We start from the raw sequence: 23231 nt of genomic DNA, 5'->3' as shown, positions 1-23231 counted from the left end.
TATATCATTGTGATGTTGTTTATTGTATTACTCTCGTTTTCTTCTGCTTGTTTTCTTTTTTCTTTCTCAACAGGTGATCCAGGTGATCGATATATGTATTTTTTTTTTTTTTTTTTTTGCTTATTCTGTTGGTTTTTGTTTTTTGCCCTTCTCCCCCGTCCCTCTTCTCAAATGTTTTTCTTTCCCTCTTTCTTTCTCCCTTTTCTTTCCCCCAGTCAAGTCTGTCCCGTATTCAGCAAGTGAAAATAAAATAAAGAATAAAAGGTGAATCAAATGGACCATTACGGCAAAGCTGGGATGGTCAATTTGGTAAAGAAAATCCGTTGGGCATCTTTCTTCGCCTTTAGACAATAATTCTGATGGCAAAAGAGCCAAACGGGACAGGCAAAAAAGAAAAAAAAAAAAAAAAAAAAGCTCCTCCAGGGAGCCACTATTTTCAGCAAGCTTGACCTGTTGAACGCCTATCACTTTGTAAGGATCCGTGGAGATGATGAGTGGAAGACGGCGTTCAATACGTACCTTGGACACTTTGAGTACCTGGTGATACCGTTCGGCCTAACCAATGCACCGACCATGTTCCAGGCCCTGGTGAACGACGTGCTAAGGGATTACATTCAAATTCTCCTACCTTGATGGTATCTTAATCTTCTCTAAGTCAGTTTCAGAGCATGAGAACCATGTCAGACAGGTCCTTGAGCATCTCCTGGAAAACAGACTCTTTGTGAAAAGTGAAAAGTTCCAGTTTCATGTCAATACAGTCTCCTTACTTTGTATACTACCTTGAAGCGACTGTTGTTGTGATTTGGACCTATATAAATAAAACTGAATTGAACTGAATTGAACCGAGTAAAACCTCTCCCGAGGCCCAATCAACCTTCTCTTACATTAAGGAGCAGTTTGTCGCTGCACCAGTCCCAACCGGACCTCAGCCTGCAATTTGTGGTGGAGGTGGATGCCTCTGACTCTGCGGTGGGGCTGTACTCTTGCAACAAAGGGATGGTAAGCTTCATCTATGTGCTTTTTTCTCTCACCGTCTAACCCCACCAGAGAGAAACTACAATGTCGGGGACCAGGAATCAAGCTGGCATTGGAGGAGTGGAGGCACTGGTTGGAGGGCACAGCTCAACCATTCATTGTTTGGACTTATCACAAGAACCTGGCATACCTGCAGTCAGCAAATCATTTAAATGCTTGTCAAGCCAGGCGTGCTCTGTTTTCACTCGTTTCCATTTTTCCATCACCTGGGTCCCGTATTTCAAACAGGACGCCTTGTCACGCCAGTTTGCAGTCACCGAAGGCAATGCTGACCCAGCACCAGTTCTTCCAGCTTCTTTCGCTATTGGGTCACTTTGGAGATTGAGTCCACCAGGCCCAGCGGACCGACCCAGATCCTGGGAATGGACACCCAGGTTGGCTCTTTGTGCCTGCTTCCATTTGCGCTCACGTACTGCATTGGGGACACACGGCCTGATCTGCAGCAGTACTTCTGGTGGCCAACGCTGTCTCGAAACGTACGTGAATATGTCCTGGCCTGCTCTGTTTGCGTCCAGAACAAGTCCTGCAGCTGACCGCTGGGTTGTTGCAGCCTCTGTCCACGCCGTCCCAACCCTGGTCACACATAGCCCGGGACTTATCACCGGATTATCCACCTCTGGAGGTAACAACTACATGCTCACCATTGTCAATTGGTTCTCCAAGACAGCTTCCTTCGTGGCCTCCCTAAACTTCACACCTCCCTAAACTTGCCCTGGAAACCAGGCAATTGCTCACAGCTCACGTGGCATTCGGGAGGACATGGTATCAGACCATGGATCACAGTGTGTCTAGCCTTCAGACAGGATCTGAAGAGAAGTTCCTCGCTGGGCGCTAAGGTCATCTGGATAAGGACATCTGGTTATCTGGATCTCATCCCCAGAGTAACAGGCAGACCGAGCACACCAACCAGGAGTTGGAGGCTGCTGCGCTGCATCGCCTCCTCAAACCAAACGATCTGAAGTGAGCTGCTGCCATGGATCAAATACGCCGACAACAGCCTCACGTCCTCAGCTACCGGTCTGCCACGTTTGAGGCCTCATTAGATTTTCAGCCCCCGTTGTTCCCGGCGATCCAAGATGAGGACACTGTCCCATCTGTCCAGGTCCATCTGCGCAGGTGCCGTCAGGTATGGAGAACCACCAAATCTTGTTTCAGTCAAGCTTAAACTTCCCCATAACATGAGAATACACAGTGTTTTCCATGTGTCACAAATAAAACGTATACTCTCCAGTCCCTTGTGCCCTCCTGCCAGGCCCCCTTCACCCGCCTGGGTTGTGGATGGGCTGACTGCCTACTCTATCGCTCGAATAATGGACTCTTGGTGTCGGGGGCGCGGATGAGGGCTCTGGTCCGGAAGAACGTTCCTGGGTTTCTCGGTCCAGTTTGGACAAGACTATGTTGCAGGAATTTCATACACTGTTAACTTTTATTCTAGGAGCTGGTGTGCTCTTGAGTCCGTTTGGTCCTGTGCCATTTAGTGCTATGCTTTCATTTCAGAGTGCAATAAGACATTAACTGCAAAATTTTCAAAACAAAATTAAAAAATTGGGGTGTTCTAAAACGTTTGACTGGTAGTGTGCGTTTACCTAAATCTTATGTCATTGAATATTGCCTGTGAATAAACCTTATGAATCTAGAGAAGAGTTCAATTTCTGAGTGCCCAGTTCCAAGATAATGCATTAGCCAAGCTGGTAAAATACTTTAGCTGTCACAGTACTGGGTCTGTGACCCAGTATTTGTGTGTGGCGGAGGTGTGGTCCCGAGCCCAGCTGCAGGGGAGCCGTGGTGCAGTGAACTGATCCAGCACTCTTCGTGTCCTATGGAGGCTCAGAAGAGCCGGTCCAGCGCTGCCTCGTTTCCACTGGAGGTTCAGAAGAGCCGGTCTAGAACTCCCTCATTTTAGGTGAAGGCTCAGGAGAGCCGGTCCAACCCCCCGCAGCTTCCATGCCACTGTCTGTGTCTGCTGGAGGCTCAGGAGAACTACTTCAACACTTTCTCTTCTCCACTGGGGGCTCTGGAGAGTCCGCCCAGCCGTCGCCCATCTCTGCTGGGGGCTCTGGAGAGTCTGCTCAGCCTTTGCCAGTCTCCACTGGGGGCTCTGCAAAGTCCAGCCAGCCATCAGATCAACCACCTATGGCTACCACGCCACCCGCAGCTCAACCACCTGTGGCTGACACCTGTGGCTGACACGTTGCCCATAGCTTGACCACTTACGGCTGCTGCATCGCCCGCTGCTTGACTGCCTGCAGCTGCCAAGTTCCGTCTCTAACAGAGGTCAGCAGGTCATCTGGTCCAGCTCCGTCTCTGCCAGAGATCAGCACGCCAACATGTCCATGTGGTGTTCGACCTACCCATACACGTCCATCAACCAAGCCACACCGATGCCAACCATCCCCCAAGCCACACCAACGACAGGCGCCACCGAAGTCACCTAAAGCTCTTCGTTTCGGTCATCTCCTTTCTCTGCTTCTGAAAAGTCCCTCCTTCACCATCGTCGCCCTTCAGATCTGTTGGCCAAGGATCTTTCCCGAAAAGGTGGCCTCCTGGGTGGCTGTAGCTCAGGAGGTAGAGCAGGTCACCTACTGATCAAAGGTTGGTGGTTTGATATCCTCCAGTCTGTATGTCAAGTATCCTTGGGCAAGATACTAACCTCAAGTTGCTCTCCGATACATCCATCGGACTATGAATGTGTGTGAATGTAGTTAGAAAGCACTATGTATAGAGAAAGTGCTTGTGAGAATGGGTGTGATTGGATGAACGTGGCATGTTGTATACAGCGATTTGAGTACTCCGGAAGAGTAGAAAAGCGCCATATAAGAATCAGTCCATTTACCATTTACCATCTAAACTGTGTTGTTGCTGCCGCTTTCCATGTAGTGATGGGATTTCTGGCTCTTTTTAGAGATCCGGCTCTTTTGGCTCTGCTCACTAAAAAGAGCCGGCTCTTTCGGCTCCGAACCGGCTCTTCAGGTTGTTTTGTTGCTTTAATTATTTAATCATTAACAATAATATAAAATTATGCAGAAAAGGAATTACTAATGTAAAAAAAAGTGGTTTTATTTATATATGTTTATATATGGCCCCTAGAGACAAAGCACATACAAACTCTAAAGCATATTCAAACTCCAAAACACATTTCTAGTGTTAACTGAACTTCCAAAACAGAGCTACCCAGATCACTTAAATTACACAATTGAAAGCATGTGTGTATTCTTTGTGTATTTATAGACAAGCACTCATATTTATTCAAAATTAAATTAAAAAAAAAATTAATTTACCTGTTATTACCACACACCAAATCCGGTTGTTGATACTTCCTGGCTTGTGTAGCCACTAGGTAACAAACGCTCAACACTGCGCCCTAGCATCCTGGAGCACTTCTGTTGTCTTTTGTACGTGATTCTGAGTTTGTACGTGCTTCTTAGTTTTTACGTGTTTTGGAGTTTGTACGTGCTTCTGAGTTTTTACGTGTTTTGGAGTTTGTACGTGCTTCTGAATTTTTACGTGTTTTGGAGTTTGTACATGCTTCGGGGTTTGTAAGTACGTCTGAGTTTTTACGCGTTTTGGAGTTTTTACGTGTTTTGGAGTTTGTACATGTTTTGGAGTTTGTACTCCTTTGTCTCTAAGGGCCACCATAAATATACTTTATTTATTCACTCCACATAAAATGTAATAAATAAATCATATAATACAAAGAACAACTATTTACATTTTAAACTTTTAACTATTTAAATTTTCAGCTTTTTCCTTTTAAACAAATTTAACGTGAAACAACACAAAACACTGCAAACCACAACACAATTAAATATAAATTAAAATATTAAAACAAAAACATTCTCTGTCATATGGGCCTGTATGATTTCTGAATCCTTTATCATCTGCAACTAAAAATAGTGGATGATTACTATACCTTTTTAATGTGACGTTGTTGTCCCTCCCACTCTTTCTCTCTGGCTCTGTTCCTGTGCTACTGCGAGTGTAACTAACGCCCCTCCCCCCTCTGCCCAGCGCAAAGTACAGGCCGTGCGTGCGGAGTTTAGCGGAAAAAAGGGTGAGAGAGAGGGTGAGAGAAAGAAAGAAAAAAACCTCACGGCTCCCAATAAAGAGCCGGCTCTAAGAGCCATTTCGTTCGCGAACGACCCATCACTATTTCCATGCAGTCAGCCTCCGGACCTGCTCCGCCTGTGTAGCCACCACATCTCATGCGGTTGGCCTCGTCAACATGAGGTGCTTTGTCTCAGGTGCCGCCGCTGACTCCGCAGTTGGCCTCCAGAACTGCTCTGTCGCTGGTTCCGCGGTCGGCCTCCTGAACTGTTTTGCTTTGGACTGTTTTTTTGGAGTCCTCTGTCCTGGACCACCCGCCACCTGCCCGGGTTGGGTTGGACATTGTTTTGTTTGTTATTCGTAGGGGTGTCTGGAAGGGTATCTGTCATGACCAAGTTTTTGTGTTTAGGTTCTTCTATTCTTTGATTCAGTTTTATTCATGTTCTCCTTATTGGTCTTGATGTGTTATATGCTTAGTTTCTAGTCTTTAGTTTTCTGTCACTGTCTTCCTTGTGTACCACGTTTAGTTACTGTTGCCTGTGTGTTTCATGTTCCCTCTATTCCCCTAGTCCAGTGGTGGGGAACTCAAGGCCTCAAGAGCTGGTGTCCTACAGGTTTTAGATATAACCCTGGGTCAGCACACCTAAATCAAATTATTAGTTCATTACCAGGCCTCTGCAGAACTTAAAGAATACTCTATGGGTTGGGATTGCATAGGGCATACAGAGTTTTTGGGTTGGACCTGCATAGGGCACACTAGACAGAGGCTGGGGCAGCACAGGATATTCAGGACACAGGGCACACTGGACACCCAAATGCAGACTAAGAGACAGTCAGAATTCTTGCTCTGTTTTTTTCATTCTGTCATGAAATCATAAACCTGGACACATGGCATGACGTAGTAACAAAGAAGACAAACAAACAAGGAATGAATGAAACTGCACAGACTAAATACACACAGGAGGTGATGAGGGGTGGTGGAAACACATGGTGAAATAACTGACACAAATGAACATGATGCCACTGGAAGCAAAACTAAACACACTGAACATTGAGCTCAAGATCTTCAAAATAAAACAGGAAACATGGAGGGAAATAACCTGTGACACGCAAGCTGGACAGGAGAGACAGGGAGCGGGGGAACATGGGAACATTGATAAACATGATAGGCAGGAGAAATGGAATGAACATGAGGTGAACATGGGAACGGAAAAGGGACATATACATATAAACACAGAGGGGGACATAGGGCAGAGACACAAGGGGAACCTAAATGGACAAGGAGACTACACATGACAAACAGAGGAGACTGAATGAAACACAAGAAGGGAAACATGTAAACAAGATGAGAAGACAGGAGACAGAGACATTACTGAGACACATAAAATGGGTGTGAGCTTAAGATAACGAAATGAGACTTGAACATGAACAATAAACATGAAAATATAAGAAAACTCAAAACACTTGGTCAAACGACCCAGGACCATGAAAAGCACTAACAGAACTGTAAAAAACTATCATCAAACTCCAGACTGTACATACAGATGGATTTTTCATTGTGACTGGTGACTTTAATCTTGCAAATGCTGAGACAATATGACCCAAATAGTACCAACATGTGGACTTTGCTACAAGAGGAGAGAACTGCTTGGATAAAGTGTACACCAAAATGTGTGATGTCTACAAAGCAGCTGTGCACCCTCACATCATTTCTTTAGACAAGACTACAGTGTTGATGCGGCCTTCATACACATCACTGCTGAAATGCACCATCTTCAAGCACATTACCACAAGAAGTAAAAAAAGCCCTGTTTTTTCATCAAGACATTAGTGAGAGAGATGTATAGGGAAGAGACAAGAATGGTGTGTTTCGGTCAAGGAATAAAGATAATCTTAAAACAACCAGGGCCAAACTCTTCCGTGCCATCCAACTTCAAAACATATATATGCAAAAATGATCCAGAGTCGCTTTAGCAGTACAAAAAACTCTCAGTTTATGGCAGGGCATTCAAGGCATCACCCAGTACAAGTCTTCATCAAGCATCAAGCAAGTCATCACTTTTTAACACACTGTCGGCCCCTCCCCACTCAACCTACATTTATTTGGACAGTGAACTGAGTCTGCTGCACACCTACACTTTACTCAGCACTTTTTTATGATTGACATGCTACTTCATAGACTTTTTTTCTTCATCCATCCAGAATACTGCAGGGAAACAGACTAGGTGCAAACAAAGCAGACTTTCACTTGACAGGTTCAGACTTCACAAGGAACTATTCCAAAGTGAAGCTTTAAATAAATAAAGGAGGTAATTAGGTAGAGTAGTAGTAGTATTAAAACACTCAATTCAATGGAAGAGGTGATCATCACTTTTATATGTTCAAGTGCATGTGTGGAGAATATAATAAGGCCTTGAGGCAATCAGATGTAAAACACAATATTTATGAGTGTTTTAAGTTTTAAACTGGTCAGATTTTACCCGAACGTGACAGGAAGGCTAGACACACCAGGGTAAAAATAAAAGACCACATAACCCCCCCCCCCCAAAAAAAGAATAATAATAATAGAGATGCATTAACAAAGACTTGACAAGAGACAAGAGGATAGGAAGGCTAGACTTAAACCCAAGGAATTCAAAATATAGACAAGAAACTAACAGAGAACCAGATTACAATGGTAGCAAAAACAAAACCCTAAACACAGAGGATTTACAATAATGGGGAAAAGTCAGCAAGGAAAAAAAGTAACTAATAAACAAACTAGTGCAAAACCCAAAACTCTGGGTCAAAGACCCAGGGCCTTGGCCAGAATTAGCCTTTAAATTTCCAGCATTATGGTCCAGTCAGTCATATCATACACTAATCTATTTATAGCAGCTGTCAATTGGAATTCTCATATCCCATCCCATGTTCATAAATTCTTGTTCTATGTCATCATCATATAGTTTTATACATAAAAAAACAGTAAAAAAAAATTAAATAATCTTTTTAATGTGTTTATTACCAGTTTTAGGAGTGAAGACTTTTTTTCTTCTCCTTTCTTTTTTTCTGACCCTGTGTTTGGAAATGTGTAGCCAATTAGATCATGGCATGAAAATCTCAAAATATACACTTAATACCAAATCAAGGACAACAAAATATTTTTTTAAAAATGTCTAGAACACAATAGAAGAATATTTAGAAAATTTTGACACATCTCTGGAGCTGCATCAGACATAGGGTTTTTTGGCTTTAGATTTGACTTTACTATCATCAGTATAATCAAATCAAACCCATCTATACTGCTATACATGATCTCTCCATTCTCATAGACATGCTCTGTGTCCAGTTTTTTAACCCATGTTTCGAAAAGGCAACTATATATCAATAAATGTCCGCTCTTAAAATTTACTTATTAGATCTTTTTTTGTCTCGTCTCGTTAATTACTCCCAGCTGTGTCCCCCACCTGTGTGTAATCTACCAGTGTTTCTCTAAGTGTATTTAAGTCGTGTCTTCTGTCATTGTAGTCGCTTGTCCGTCTGTGTATCCACCATGTCTCACTCGTGTGTTTTCCCTGCTGTCAACCATCGTCTGCCTCAGCTTGCTCTCATTCTTGTTCAGGTTCGTGTCCAGTAGTTAGTTTGTTCCCAGTATAGTTTAGTCCTTCCTGCCATTTGCCATTTGTCCATTTTTATTTTGTGTTTAATAAACCACCTTCACACCTTTACAAGTGCCTGCATTTGGATCCTCCTTTATCTATCAATCAATCAAAGCTTTATTCGCCACATGCAGGTTGCCCTCCAGTGAAATGGGACCCCCCCCCGACCTTACACACACAACACAGACATTACATGGGGACACGAGTCGGAGATCGGTAGCGTTACAGAAAAAACACTGAAATATACACTACAGTGAGAAAGTACAAGAGGAAATTACTTCCACACAGCTCATCTCACTCGCCGTGACAGTCACAGGTTAAGTAAAACTAAACACAATGACAAAGAAGACAAGACTCCTTCAAAATAAACCAGGAAACATGGAGACATAGACGTGACAACACAAGTTTGACAGACTAGACTAGACAAGAAACCAAACACAAAAACCAAGGAGACAGATGATAAATGATGGCTAACCTAAAGCTCAGCTTAAACCTAAATAAGAATAAAACATGAACTAATAAGCACAAACCTAACATAAGAAACTCAATAATACAGAAATAAATTCAAAATGCTGGCACTGCATGTCAATGACAGTTTTGAATATAAATTACATAGCAGTGAACTTTAAATTGAATTTAGAGCCAAGTTTTAGAATGAATATTTCCTGAATATTTTTTTAAATATTTGTAGTGAAACAATAAATCATAGAATATCTTATTGTTAAAATAATCAATTAGATGTGTATCTAAATTTAAATTAGAAAAGATATTCAAATTGGGTAATGGTTCACAAGAGGAAAACAGAGATATGATCATATTGCTATATCCATAGTTCATAGAACATATAGACTTAATTAAAGGCTACTAGGTAAGGGCGTGATCTTTTGAAAAGTTATACCAAAACTAGTGGGTCTGATAAGCTATAAAAATGAGTGAGAACACAAGATTGCTATATAGAAACACCTGACATCAAGCAGGGATGGAGAAAGCGGTGGCTTTCATTGGTCTGGTATTGGCTGTATGTTTGTTTCACCTGAACTCAGCTGCTGCCTTGGGTGTTTCTCTAAATGATTTGTATCAGAGGACTCCACTTACAGGGGCTCTAGCTGGTACTGTGGCTTCATCTGTGAATTGTAAGCTGCAGGGTAGCACTCGTCTACCTGTATTCTCAATGGATGGAGACTTCACTATTGGTGGTATTTTTTCTATTCACATCTATGTGCACACAGTTAACAATAACTACACCACCATGCCTGAGCCAGTAAGATGCAGTGGGAGGTCAGTAAGAGAGAGAAATTGGTGCTAAAAGGATGCTGCATTGCTTTTGTACTGGGCTGAAAATTCTTTGTTTTTATTTTAGTATATGTAAAAATACTGAGTAATCCATAGACATTCTGCTTATTGTTTTAAAAACTGAAATTATATAGTGTGTTAAGCAATTTCTTTATAAATGTGTTACTTAATATTTTTATATAAAAATAATTTGACTTCCTGTTTGTATTTTACATTAGTTTCTCATTATAAATGGCTCAGGGTTACCCTGTCATGCCTTTAATCAAAAGATATATTACAGTGATCATCTGACCATAGTCCAAAAATGCTTGTTTGTTAGGGTGATTTCTTGAAATTTAACCTGACCTTAGTCTTTGTAGGCTAAATTCTAACAGTAACATAATTGTGTGTCTCCAGCATGGAATCTCGAGGGCTGCGATTCTCACGTGCAATGATCTTTGCCATTGAACAGATTAACAACAGCACAGACCTGCTACCTGGAATCAAACTCGGGTATCAGATCTATGACTCGTGTGCATCTGTGCTTGTGGCGGTGCATGTGGCATTTCAGTTTTTGAATAGCTTGGACCCTGTGTTTTACATTGGCAATAACTGCTCCCAATCTGGTATGGTGATGGCTGTTGTTGGTGAGTCTGGGTCTACACCATCCATCAGCTTGTCACGAGTCATCAGTTCCTTTAATGTTCCTCAGGTAAATATTTGAATTTCTGGAAACTTTAGATTGAAAATATGGATGTGAATAATTTTTGATTGTGCTGTCATTGAAAGAGTTTTGTTTCCTCTTTTGCTTTAGGTGAGCCACTTTGCCACATGTGCATGCTTGTCTGACAAGCAGCAGTACCCGAATTTTTTCAGAACAATTCCCAGTGATAAGTTCCAAGCTGGTGCACTAGCCAAGATGGTAAAACACTTTGGCTGGACTTGGATAGGTGCTGTTCGATCAGATTCGGATTATGGAAATAATGGCATGGCGTCTTTTCTAGAAGCAGCACAAAAAGAGGGGATCTGTGTGGAATATTCTGTATCTTTCTATCGGACTCACCCACATAGCAGGATCCAGAGAGTAGCAGATGTTATTCGCAGGTTTCCACATTACAAATATTAACTGTGTGGAGATTAGTTTACATTCTTATAAATAAATGTTTTGTGGTGACATATTCCACAGTAGGTTATTGAGATTGATACTTTGCATTTTATACAGTTAAAAACAAAAAAGCTTCTAATATGTTATGTTGTCTCTCAAGGTCTACAGCTATGGTTATTGTGGCATTTGCAGCTATAGGGGATATGGCAATCCTGTTGGAGGAGCTTTCACTTAAGCCTTTCCCACCTCGCCAGTGGATAGGCAGTGAATCATGGGTAACAAACACAGAATTAATGAGGTACAGTTTCTGTGCTGGGGCCATTGGATTTGGGATTCAGAAGTCTTTAATCCCAGGTCTCAGAGATTTCCTGCTAAATCTGTCTCCCTCTCAAGTAGCAGCATCTGCATTGCTTACGGAGTTCTGGGAGGATGCATTCAACTGCACACTGAAAAAAAGTAATAAAGTGTTCTTAGTTTTAAAATTACTCTGACAAACTTATGGTGTTATAAAGTCTGCTGCTGCTGCATGAGCAAATCCATTTCCAGAAAATAATGAAATCTGAATTTGAAAAAGGATGCATCAGTGAAAATAATCTCACTTGATATAAAGACTTTTAGGTCAAGTTCAAGTATTTTAGTTATATATATTTTTTTAACCCTTTGTCAAATCTGAGTTTGAGTGTTAAGATAATTGGTTAAATGTATCAGAGAGAAGGCATCTAATATTTTTCATTCAGTGGTGAAATCATCTGTCCTTTCTTTCTGTAGCTGTAGGTGCTGCTGCTACAAAGAATAACATGTGTGATGGAAAAGAAGACATACAGAAGCTCCAAAGCCCATATACTGACACATCTCAGCTTAGAATTACTAACATGGTGTACAAGGCCGTGTATGCAATAGCACATGCCATTCATAAAGCAGTGTGTCAGAGAAAAAACGTCACATCTCAGTGTGACAAACTGACCAGGTTAGAGTCCAAACAGGTTAGTCAAAAATCAGTTCCGGTGACTTCATTACCCATAATAAAATGCTAATGTAAATTAATTATTAATAGTAAAAGTAAAAATTATTACAGAGTATTGTTTTCTTTTTTTCCCCTCTCCCCTCTCATCCTGTCTTAACTAATCCTTTCAGGTTTTAAATCAGCTGAAAACAGTGAATTTTTCTCAAAACGGGTATGACGTGTCATTTAATGATAATGGGGATCCTGTAGCAATTTATGAGCTGGTTAACTGGCAAAAAACTAAAAGTGGAGATGTTAAAATGGTATCTGTAGGGCTGTACGATGCATCACTGCCAGTGGGCCAAGAGTTCCGGATCAATAGAAACATAACCTGGATGGAGGGTACCGCAAAAGTAATGACAATCTGAATGAAACTTTAAAGAATGGAATTATTACAGCTGTGTAATAATTACATCTATTCTGCTGTTTTTATGTCTTTTACAGGTGCCGGTGTCAGTGTGCAGTGCCAGTTGTCCTCCAGGAACTCGTAAAATGCTGCAGAAAGGAAAACCCATCTGCTGCTATGATTGTATACCATGTCCTGAGGGCGAGATTAGTAATACTACAGGTAGAAAAGAATTATTTCCATATTTCCTAAAATGCCTTTATGGCAAATGTCTGTAACGCTGAATATTTTACAAGAAGCCCTCTTTGATTTTCTTTATTCTTTCCATTTAGATTCTGCTGATTGTTTACCATGTCACAAAGAGTTCTGGCCTAATGCAAAGAGTAACACTTGTATCCCTAAGCCTGTAGAATTTCTTTCATTTCAAGACATCCTAGGGATCGTCCTGGCTACATTTTCAGTCATTGGTGCTTGTCTGGCCATCATAACTGCGGCTGTATTCTTTTGTCACAGGAAAACTCCAATTGTCAGGGCCAACAACTCTGAGCTGAGCTTCCTGCTGCTCATCTCACTGACTCTGTGTTTCTTATGTTCATTAACTTTCATTGGAGCACCATCTGATTGGTCCTGCATGCTGCGTCACACTGCGTTTGGCATAACCTTTGTATTCTGTATCTCCTGTGTACTTGGGAAAACTATAGTGGTTTTAATGGCTTTTAAAGCAACACTTCCAGGTAGTAATGTGATGAAATGGTTTGGTCCTCCACAGCAAAGAATGACTGTTGTGTCTTTCACCTTCATTCAAGTTTTAATATGTACTATTTGGTTGGTACTTAGCCCTCCATTCCAAAGTAAAAATCTAACCACATACAAGGAGAAAATAATCCTGGAATGTGATTTAGGCTCTGCTGTAGGCTTCTGGGCTGTGCTCGGTTACATAGGCCTACTTGCTGCCTTTTGTTTTGTTTTAGCTGTCTTAGCCCGCAAATTACCTGATAATTTTAATGAAGCCAAGCTTATCACCTTCAGCATGTTGATATTCTGTGCAGTGTGGATCACCTTTATTCCAGCATATGTCAGCTCTCCTGGGAAATTCACTGTAGTTGTGGAGATTTTTGCCATTCTGGCCTCCAGCTTTGGACTAATGTTGTGTATATTTGCTCCAAAGTGTTTTATCATAATTTTTAAGCCTGAGAAGAACACCAAGAAATATGTCATGACTAAGGATAGGATTTAGAGGTTTCACACTTAAAATGGCAACAGTAGTTTCAAAATATACATCTTCAACACAATCAGCAAACTACTTGATTTTCAGTCTTAAGTGAAATCAAATATTTACGTTAAGATTTTCAAAATGTCAATTTTTGAATCATTTACTATTTTTCAATGCAATTGATTAAGGTCATTTTTTTTTTCAAGGCACAAAAATAAAAGTCACATTTCATGATAACAGTATCTTGTTCTGAGTCCTTTTTTGAGTTGTTTGATATTGTTTGAACCATCACTCCACAGATGATCAGTTAGCTGTTTTGCAACTACTCTTTTAAGAATTTTTTCGATAAAAGGGAGGTTAGCCCATAATTAGCTAAGACAGCTGGATCAAGTGAACATCATATCAAGCAGGCCCTGAGTAAATGTGATTATCCCATCTGTACATTTGTCAAATCTGGGAAGGCACCTAAAGAATGCTCCAGGCAATAAAGGAGAGAAGAAGGACAACTGCTACCTAAGTGAAAACCCCTAAGTGCCAGGAGATTTGCCATGATTTATACATTGGGGAAATCACACATCCTCTGGTTAAGCGGATGGCACAACACTGAAGAGCTACTTTTAATGATGAGAATTTTCACATCCTGGATAGGGAGGAACGCTGTTGGAGCAAGGAGTCAAGGAGGCCATTTATGCAAAAAGGGAAAGAACATCTCTGAATTGAGGACGAGGCCCAAGGTTACATTTTTCACCATCTTACAATGCTGTGATTGCAACCATTCCCAAACTCATTAGTGGGGAGTGGTCATTACCATTTGCATATTAATGATCAAGAAACTAACGTCACAGTCCTTATCTTCGGTAACATCTGCCTCTCTGACATCAAGTTAAGGGAGTCCAGCTCTATCCCCACAACAGTACTGGCCTTTTGGATCAGTTTATTGAGTCTGTTGGCATCTGCGATTCCTCAACCTGCTGCCCCAGCATGCAACAGCATGGCACTGGCCACAACAGACTCATAAAACATCCTGAGCATTGCCAACACATGTTAAAAGACCTTAGCCACCTCAGAAAATAGAGACGACTCTGGCCCTCCTGTAGCATGTAGTGGTATTTTTTAACCCAGTCTAGTTTATTGTCAATCCCTTGTGATAACCCTGTGTTGCTGAAGAAAAAGGAAATTTGAATTTCATTACACATATTTCTCTTTTAGCACTGCTAAAGGTCAGTTACACGTTCAGTACATACAGACTTACGTGATGTAAAAGTATCTTTAGTACAATACGGAACCTGGTTACAAGTATTAGTTTATACAGTACAAGCCTACAACTATTCAGTTCAGTTCAGTTAATTTTTATTTCAAACATATACATTCACCAACATTTCATAAAATCTTTCCATGCAGTTGTTTGAAAAGGAGTAGGCAACCTCTCGTTTGGGGCTCTACTCAGCTCTTCCCAGGAGGGTGGCACGGTTCCCTCCCTTTTGGTGGTCCTCCTCGGGTCCTTGTACTCTGGGGCCTCTGGATATCTGGGGCCTGGATCTCCTCCATACCTGCTTCATACCCTGGGGGATGGGGCTATGGCTCCCCACACTCCCTAGCAGATCGTTACATAGAGAAATCTTTGGAATATAAGCATGCTGATCCACACAGGTGTACACATGGGTGTTCACAGACACGGACTACACCTTTCTCGGCTGCTGCCTCAAAGCACATTGTGCGCTGTCTATCTTGCGTTCTGCACAATATCGTTTAATATTTAGTATCTACTGTTATCTACTGCTAGCTAGTTTATTGTGATGGTGCTGTTTTTATTATGTTGCTCTTTTTTTGTTTGCTTTCTTTTCTGTTTTTTTTCTCCATACAGGTGATCCAGGTGTTTTGTTTGTTTTTCTTTCTTTCTTCCCCCCTTTCTCACCGTCTCTTCTCCCCTCTGGTTTTCTTTCTCTCCCTCTCTTTCTTTCATTCTTTCTTCCTGTCCTATCCCCCAGTCATGTCTGTCCCGTTTGTAGCAACCGAAAATAAAATAAATTCATAATTATAATATAGGTCAATCAAATGGACCAATATGGCAAGGCCATGATGATCCACTTGGTAAAATAAATCCGCTTGGCATCTTTCTTGGCCTTAAGACAACAATTCTGATGGCTAAAGATCCAAACGGGACAAAAAAAAAAAAAATGAAAAGGAGTAGGCAGAAGTATATACTTATTTAGCCCTACCCCCTCATGTTTACAGCCTCATCATCTAAATTTGAACAACAAAAACGTATACAATGCCTTCAACTTAGAACATAACATCACAAAATTTTCTCATGTTCAACTAAAACTATATTTAGATTTGCTAATTTGCTAATTTAGGAATGCTGCACCCCTGCTCATTTATTCATAGTGCTACTTCTTATAGCAACGTCACATTCTATAATATTACACATCTGAAACACAAGCTGGTGCAAGAGCCTCTGTAACATTTTCATTATATATATTAAGACTTTCATTCAGTATATTTGTGGTTTATTTCATATATTTCAGTTTCATTCAATATATTCAAGGTACATTCTATAAAACAAAGGGGGAGGGAAACGCACCACAGTTTTGAGCCGAACCAGACAGAGAAGCCGAACCAGACCCTCAAGCTGCTGACCATCAAAGTTAGAGCTTTTTACCTTCCGAGGGAGTTCGGTTCAGTTCTACTTTCAGTTGTTTACATCCCTCCAAATGCTGATAAAGCTACAGCTATGGATGAACTGTATGACGTCATTATTGGACTTGAGAACAAAAATTCTGAATCTGTCTTTATTGTGCTGGGAGACTTCAACAGAGCCAACATAAAGAAAGTTGATGGCAGCTGATGGCAACATCAGTGAACTCACAGACTCTGTCACTGGATATATTGAAAAATGCATGGACAATATCATCACCAAAACCAAAGTCTGCAAATATCCAAATTAGAAACCCTGGGTAAATAAAGACATTCGTGTTAAGCTCAAGGTGCGGACCTCTGCCTTTGACTCAGGGGATGCTGATGCATATAAAGCAGCCAGGTATGACCTTCAAAAGTCCATAAAAAAGGCCAGAAAGGAGTACAGGGACAAAGTGGAGTCCAGTTATCACAGCTTTGACCCCAGGTGACTATGGAATGGACTGCGCTGCATCACTGACTACAAGAAGGAAAGCAGGCAGTGTTCAGCCCACCCCGTCTCTTGCTGATGAGGCAACAAAGAGCACATCCTCTAACCTCAGGAAGACAGTGAGGCTGTAACTCTAACACTCAAAACAGAAGACGTGAGATGGTCTTTCAAAAAGGTCAATCCTCACAAAGCTCTGGGAGCAGACGACATCCCAGACCAGGTTCTCAGAGCGTACACCAACAAACTGTTCACCAATATCTTCAACCTCTCCCTGAGGCAGTTAGTGGTCTCCTGTCTGAATGACCACGGTCCTATTGCACTGGCATCCGTCATCATGAAGTGCCTTGAGTGGCTAGTCATAGGTCACATCTGCTCCTCCCTCCCTGACATCTGGACCCTCTTCAGGGATCTGCCTATCGAACAAACAGAGCCACTGAGGATGTCATCTCCCTGACAATGCACACTGCCCTCACTCACCTGGAAAAAGGGAATACATATGCAAGAATGCTCTTCATTGACTACAGCTCAGCATTTAACGCCATCATCCCATCAAAACTTGCCTCGAAGCTCATCGACCTTGGGCTGGGAACACCAATCTGCAGATGGATTCTGAACTTCCTCACAAACACGACCCAGGTTGTGAGAGTTGGTAAGCACAATACCTCATCACTCATCCTAAACACAGGAATGCCATATGGATGTTTGCTTAGCCCCCTGTTCACGCATGACTGTGTCGCTAAACATAAGTCCAACACCATTATTAAGTGTGCGGATGACACAACCATCATAGGCCTCATCACAGACAATGACCTGTCTCTCGAAGTCAGCAAAACAAGAGAAATGACAGTGGACTACCAGAAACGATCAGTCGGGGAACACGAGCCCATCCACATCAACGTTGTCAAGGTCGAAAGGATAAGCACCTTCAAATTTCTTGGAGTCAACGTCACCAAGGATCTCTCCTGGACCCTTCACACAGACACTGCAATCAGGAAAGCTTGCCAGCGATTCTACTTTCTGAGGAGGCAGTTTGGCCTGAATGCCAACATTACCTCAAATTTCTACAGGTGTGCGATCGAGAGCTTGCTGACGAGCTGCATTACAGTTTGGTATGGAAGCTGCTCTGCCAGCAGCCATAAATCACTACAGAGGGTGGTGAAAGCTGCAGAGCACATCAATGGCATGAGGCTTCCTGCCATTCAGGACATTTACCTTCAACAGTGCCTCGGTAAAGCACACAGCACCATCAAGGACCACAGCCACCCAGCACATCTGCTGTTCTCCTTGTAACCATCTGGCAGACGTTACAGGAGTCTGTCTGCTCTGACTGCAAGACCCAACAACAGCTTTTACCATCAAGCCATTCGAAACCTCAACTACAACACTTAAACACACACACACATCACACTTCACAGGATGCGCACAGAAGCTGTGCTACAATTTCACAAGTTCAACTACACTCTACATTGGTCACTCCATTTTTATTAGTATTTAAATAAAAATAAAAACCCTTACTCTGCGCAACAGTGTACTAACTGCCATATGTATATACATATGTAATATTTCTTACTGTATCATACTGCTGAGTGACATCTGAGTCTTCTGCTCGTCTAACTAACATATGACTTGCAAATAAAACTGAAACTGAACTGAAACTGATATATTCAAGTTTGTTCAATATATTAATATTTTTATTAATGTATTCAGACTTTCATTCTATATAGTCAAGTTTCATTCAATATATTCAGAGTTTCTTTTCTATATTTGAGATTCATTTAATATATTTGAGGTTTATTTAAAATAGTTAAGGTTATACTTTAAGATAAAAATACTAAAAAAACTAAATACTTAATATAAAAATACTATCACATAATTATAATTATAATATTATATGACTTTCTCAAAGACCACTATAACACCATGTCATGATGAACACGTAGCACAGCCTTTGAATGACTATATAAATTAGTGAAAACACACCCATAACAGATGCCTGACATCAGGCAGGGATGGAGCTGTCAGCTGTGTTTCTTTGTCTGAAATTATATCTGTGTTTAGTTGAGCTGAAATCAGCTCTTGCCTTAGATCTATCTCTAGAAGGTCTGGATCAAATGCCTACAGAGGCTCAGGATAGATCTGTGGCTTCTTCTGTGAAATGTAAGCTGCAGGGTAGCACTCGTCTCCCTGCATTTTCAGTGGACGGGGACTATGTTATTGGTGGTGTTTTCTCTATTCACTACTTCATGCAAACAGTAAACCATGACTACACTACCATGCCTGACCCAGTAAGATGCAGTGGGAGGTCAGTAAGTGGAAGAACTGGGTGACAAATCTGTATGATGTTCAATAGTGTTGTGGTCCTTTTGTGTAGTGCTAGGTAAAAAAAAAATATATTCATTTTGCAATGTATGCTAAATCCACAGTTTTAAAAATACGGATACTGACACTTTATTTTCTTCAAAACAAAAATTATACTGTGTGAACTCTTTTATGAATGCCTTGTTGCCTTCCTTTGAATTCAGTTACTGCTCTTGTGTGATGAATTTAACCCTTATATTTTATCCTCAAATGAATTGCAATTATTAGTTCCCTACTGTCTTTTTTTATGTTAAAGCTAAACTATCCTAAATCTATGTTGTGTAGATTCTAACAGGGAGTTGATGTTCTTTTTACAGTATTGATACCCGTGAGCTGCGCTTCTCACGAGCAATGGTTTTTGCCATTGAAGAGATTAACAACAGCACAGAGCTTCTGCCCGGGATAAGGCTCGGGTATCAGATCTTTGACTCATGTTCATCAGTGCCCGTGGCAGTGCATGTGGCATTTCAGTTGTTAAATAGCTTGGACACTGTGTTTTACACAGGTGGTAACTGCTCACAATCTGGTATGGTGATGACTATTGTTGGTGAGTCTGGGTCTACACCATCCATCAGCATGTCACGCATCCTTGGGTCGTTTAATATTCCTCAAGTAAATGGCAATCTTTGTATTTCTAATAAGCATGCAAATAAGTTTTGATCGTGCTATCCTAAAAATAGTTTTGTTTCCTCTTTTACTTTAGGTGAGCCATTATGCCACTTGCGCATGTTTGTCTGACAAGCAGCAGTACCCGAATTTTTTCAGAACAATCCCCAGTGATCGTTTCCAAGCTGAAGCGCTAGCCAAGCTGGTAAAGCACTTTGGCTGGACTTGGATAGGTGCTGTTCGTTCGGATTCAGATTATGGAAATAGTGGCATGGCATCTTTTCTAGAAGCAGCACAAAAAGAGGGGATCTGTGTGGAATATTCTGTATCTTTCTATCGGACTCACCCACATAGCAGGATCCAAGAAGTAGCAAGTGTTATCCGCAGGTCTCTATATGACAGGTTTTGCTTAGATTGAGAATTGCTTAAAGAAATCCATCCATCCATTAATTCTGCTTATTGTTTTATGTATTTATTTACTACTGTCATATAGCAAACTGAAACAATTAGATTAATTTATGTAAAAAAGAAGACATTTCTAAATGTATTGCATTCTTTCTTAAGGTCTACAGCAGTGGTTATTGTGGCATTTGCAGCTCCTGGGGACATGAGGGTCCTGTTGGAGGAGCTTTCCCGTGAGCCTTTTCTACCTCGCCAGTGGATAGGCAGCGAGGCATGGGTAACCAACACAGAATTAATGAGGTACAGTTTCTGTGCTGGGGCCATTGGATTTGGGATTCAGAAGTCTGTAATCCCCGGTTTCAGAGATTTCCTGCTTAATTTGTCTCCCTCTCAAGTAGCTACATCCCCTATGCTTACTGAGTTCTGGGAAGAATCGTTCAACTGCGAAATGAAAAAAAGTGAGAAAATCCTTCTGATCTGAACTGTTGTTTTGCTTAAGTATAAGGTTAAATAATATTGAAACTTTATGTTCTGATCTCTGGGGTGAGGTTTAGGCACTCAGTTAATGTAGTGATTTTGTCCCATTTTAAAAATGTGACTCATTGTCTATCAAAGAATTTCATACTAATATGATTTGGTAAATACATGACAAATGAAAATGTTTTAATGAAATTTTAAATCTTGCAGTGATGAAACATTCCCTGTGTCCTCTATTGTTTAGGTCCTGTTGTAGACAAGAAGATATGTGATGGAACTGAAGACATACAGAATCTTCAAATCCCTTATACTGACACATCTCAGCTCAGAATTACTAACATGGTGTACAAGGCTGTGTATGCAATGGCACATGCCATCCATAATACAGTGTGTCAGAGCACCAATGGCATAGCTAAGTGTGACAAACTAACCAAGTTAGAGTCCAAACAGGTCAGCTCAAATTAAATAATAATGCCAGTTTCTTTTTGTTTGTTTGTTTTTTACCACTAAGGCATTCTTCATGAAATCAAATTCTAGTAGTTCTAATTTCCATTTTTTTCTTTCTCTTCTCTTGCTTTCTATCTTAAAGATTTTAGCTGAGCTGAAGAAGGTAAATTTTTCCCGAAATGGTTATGGTGTGTCATTTAATGCTAATGGGGATCCTGTGGCGATTTACGAGTTGGTTAACTGGCAGAAGAGTGAAACTGGAAAAACAGAGTTGGTAACAGTAGGGCTTTATGATGCATCACTGCCAGAGGGCCATGATTTCCAGATTAACCGGAAAATAACCTGGATGGAGGATGGCACCCAAGTAATGAATCAAAAGACAAGAACCACACTGCACTTTGGAGGATTGCATATTTATATTTCCGTCTTTTGTTTTGGCTTTATGTCTCACAGGTGCCAGTGTCAGTGTGCAGTGCCAGTTGTCCTCCAGGAACTCGTAAAGTGCTGCAGAAAGGAAAACCCATCTGCTGCTACGACTGTATACTGTGTCCTGAAGGAGAGTCTAGCAATAAAACAGGTAAAATAAAATGATTTAACATATATTCAAAATTATTTTACTGTGTATAAGAGAGACATTGAAGGAATTATTGGTAGAAGTCATCTTTCCGTCTCTCTTTATTTATTTATGTTTTTTAATTCAGATTCAACTGCTTGTTTACCCTGCCACAAGGAATTCTGGCCGAATGCAAAGAGAGACACTTGTATCCCTAAGCCTGTAGAATTTCTTTCATTTCAAGACATCCTTGGAATCATCCTCACTGCATTTTCAGTTCTGGGTGCTTGTCTGGCCATTATGACTGCGGCTGTATTCTTTCATCACAGGACATCTCCAATTGTCCGAGCCAACAACTCTGAGCTGAGCTTCCTGCTGCTCATCTCACTGACTCTATGTTTCTTATGTTCATTAACTTTCATTGGAGCACCATCAGAGTGGTCCTGCATGCTGCGTCACACTGCATTTGGGATCACCTTTGTACTCTGTATCTCCTGTGTACTTGGGAAAACTATAGTGGTTTTAATGGTTTTTAAAGCTACACTTCCAGGAAGCAATGTGATGAAATGGTTTGGTCCTCCACAACAAAGAATGACTGTTGTGTCTTTCACCTTCATTCAAGTTTTAATATGTACTATTTGGTTGGTACTTAGCCCTCCATTCCCAATTAAAAACCTAACCGCATACAAGGAGAAAATCATACTAGAATGTGATTTAGGCTCTGCTGTAGGCTTCTGGGCTGTACTCGGTTACATAGGCCTACTTGCTGCCTTTTGTTTTGTTTTAGCTGTCTTAGCCCACAAATTACCTGATAATTTTAATGAAGCCAAGTTTATCACCTTCAGCATGTTGATATTCTGTGCAGTGTGGATCACCTTTATCCCAGCATATGTCAGCTCTCCTGGGAAATTCACTGTAGTTGTGGAGATTTTTGCCATTCTGGCCTCCAGCTTTGGACTAATAATGTGTATATTTGCTCCAAAGTGTTTCATCATATTGTTTAAGCCCGAGAAGAACACCAAGAAATATGTCATGAATAAAAATGTATCATAGGATTTAGAGGTTTCATACTTAAGATGCCGATAAGAATTTCAAAACATACTTCTTCAAGACAAGCTCTTGATTTTTAGTTTCAACTCAATTCAAACACTTAATATGTGCTTTTTTAATAATAATTTTCGAATGATTTAGTATCTTTCAATGTATTTGTGTGAGATTTATTTTTTTCAAGGCACAAAAATAAAATTCATATTTCATGATAACAATATCATATTCTGAGTCCTGTTTTTGAGTTGTTCAATACAATCAATGGTAATTAAAAAGTTCCAAATGTAAATTTAATATCCTGAGTGTGCATATGTCTAGTACAAATTCCAAATGATATTAGGATTCATGCATTCATCTGAATGTTACCCTGAAATATGCCACACACGTGAATGTTACATAGGTAAGCACACGGCAGTGATTTCTCATTGCAGAACAATGAAACCATCCCACCAGAAAACTGTCCAGAAGCGTTTTGAAAAACAGGATAAAAAATATTTACCTATCCTCCATAATTCCAGCATTCCAATTTGCTTGGTTAGGGGGTATGGCAATAGAAAA

General features: G+C 40.8%; 2 protein-coding genes across 5 annotated transcripts; both read left to right on the top strand.

Annotated features, from left to right (window-relative positions):
• The first annotated feature begins 9843 nt into the window (after window positions 1–9843).
• Window positions 9844–13680, top strand: LOC148098905 (extracellular calcium-sensing receptor-like). Its single transcript, XM_087851654.1, has 8 exons — window positions 9844–9995; window positions 10407–10701; window positions 10804–11093; window positions 11255–11550; window positions 11863–12077; window positions 12229–12450; window positions 12542–12665; window positions 12776–13680. Exons 1-8 carry the CDS (start codon window positions 9889–9891, stop codon window positions 13678–13680), a joined length of 2454 nt encoding a protein of 817 aa, XP_087707780.1. The 5' UTR covers window positions 9844–9888.
• A 5256-nt stretch (window positions 13681–18936) lies between these two features.
• LOC102784986 (extracellular calcium-sensing receptor-like) lies at window positions 18937–22679 on the top strand. 4 transcript variants are annotated; one of them, XM_087851555.1, is made up of 8 exons: window positions 18937–19085; window positions 19459–19753; window positions 19845–20134; window positions 20312–20616; window positions 20865–21076; window positions 21216–21437; window positions 21527–21650; window positions 21775–22679. In XM_087851555.1, exons 1-8 carry the CDS (start codon window positions 19027–19029, stop codon window positions 22677–22679), a joined length of 2412 nt encoding a protein of 803 aa, XP_087707681.1. In that variant the 5' UTR covers window positions 18937–19026. The 4 variants fall into 4 exon arrangements, with proteins under 4 accessions (XP_087707681.1, XP_087707682.1, XP_087707683.1 ...); XM_087851556.1 differs by having other exon boundaries at window positions 18946–19078; window positions 19437–19753; window positions 20312–20607; window positions 20883–21076; XM_087851557.1 differs by having other exon boundaries at window positions 18988–19085; window positions 20312–20598.
• Window positions 22680–23231: the final 552 nt, after the last annotated feature.

The sequence above is a fragment of the Neolamprologus brichardi genome, chromosome 14 (genome assembly GCF_056152115.1).
Source record: "Neolamprologus brichardi isolate AB-2024 chromosome 14, ASM5615211v1, whole genome shotgun sequence".
Lineage (NCBI taxonomy): Eukaryota > Metazoa > Chordata > Actinopteri > Cichliformes > Cichlidae > Neolamprologus > Neolamprologus brichardi.
The sequence above is the reverse complement of the archived record's forward strand: the minus strand, read 5'-3'. Positions and strand labels throughout refer to the sequence as shown.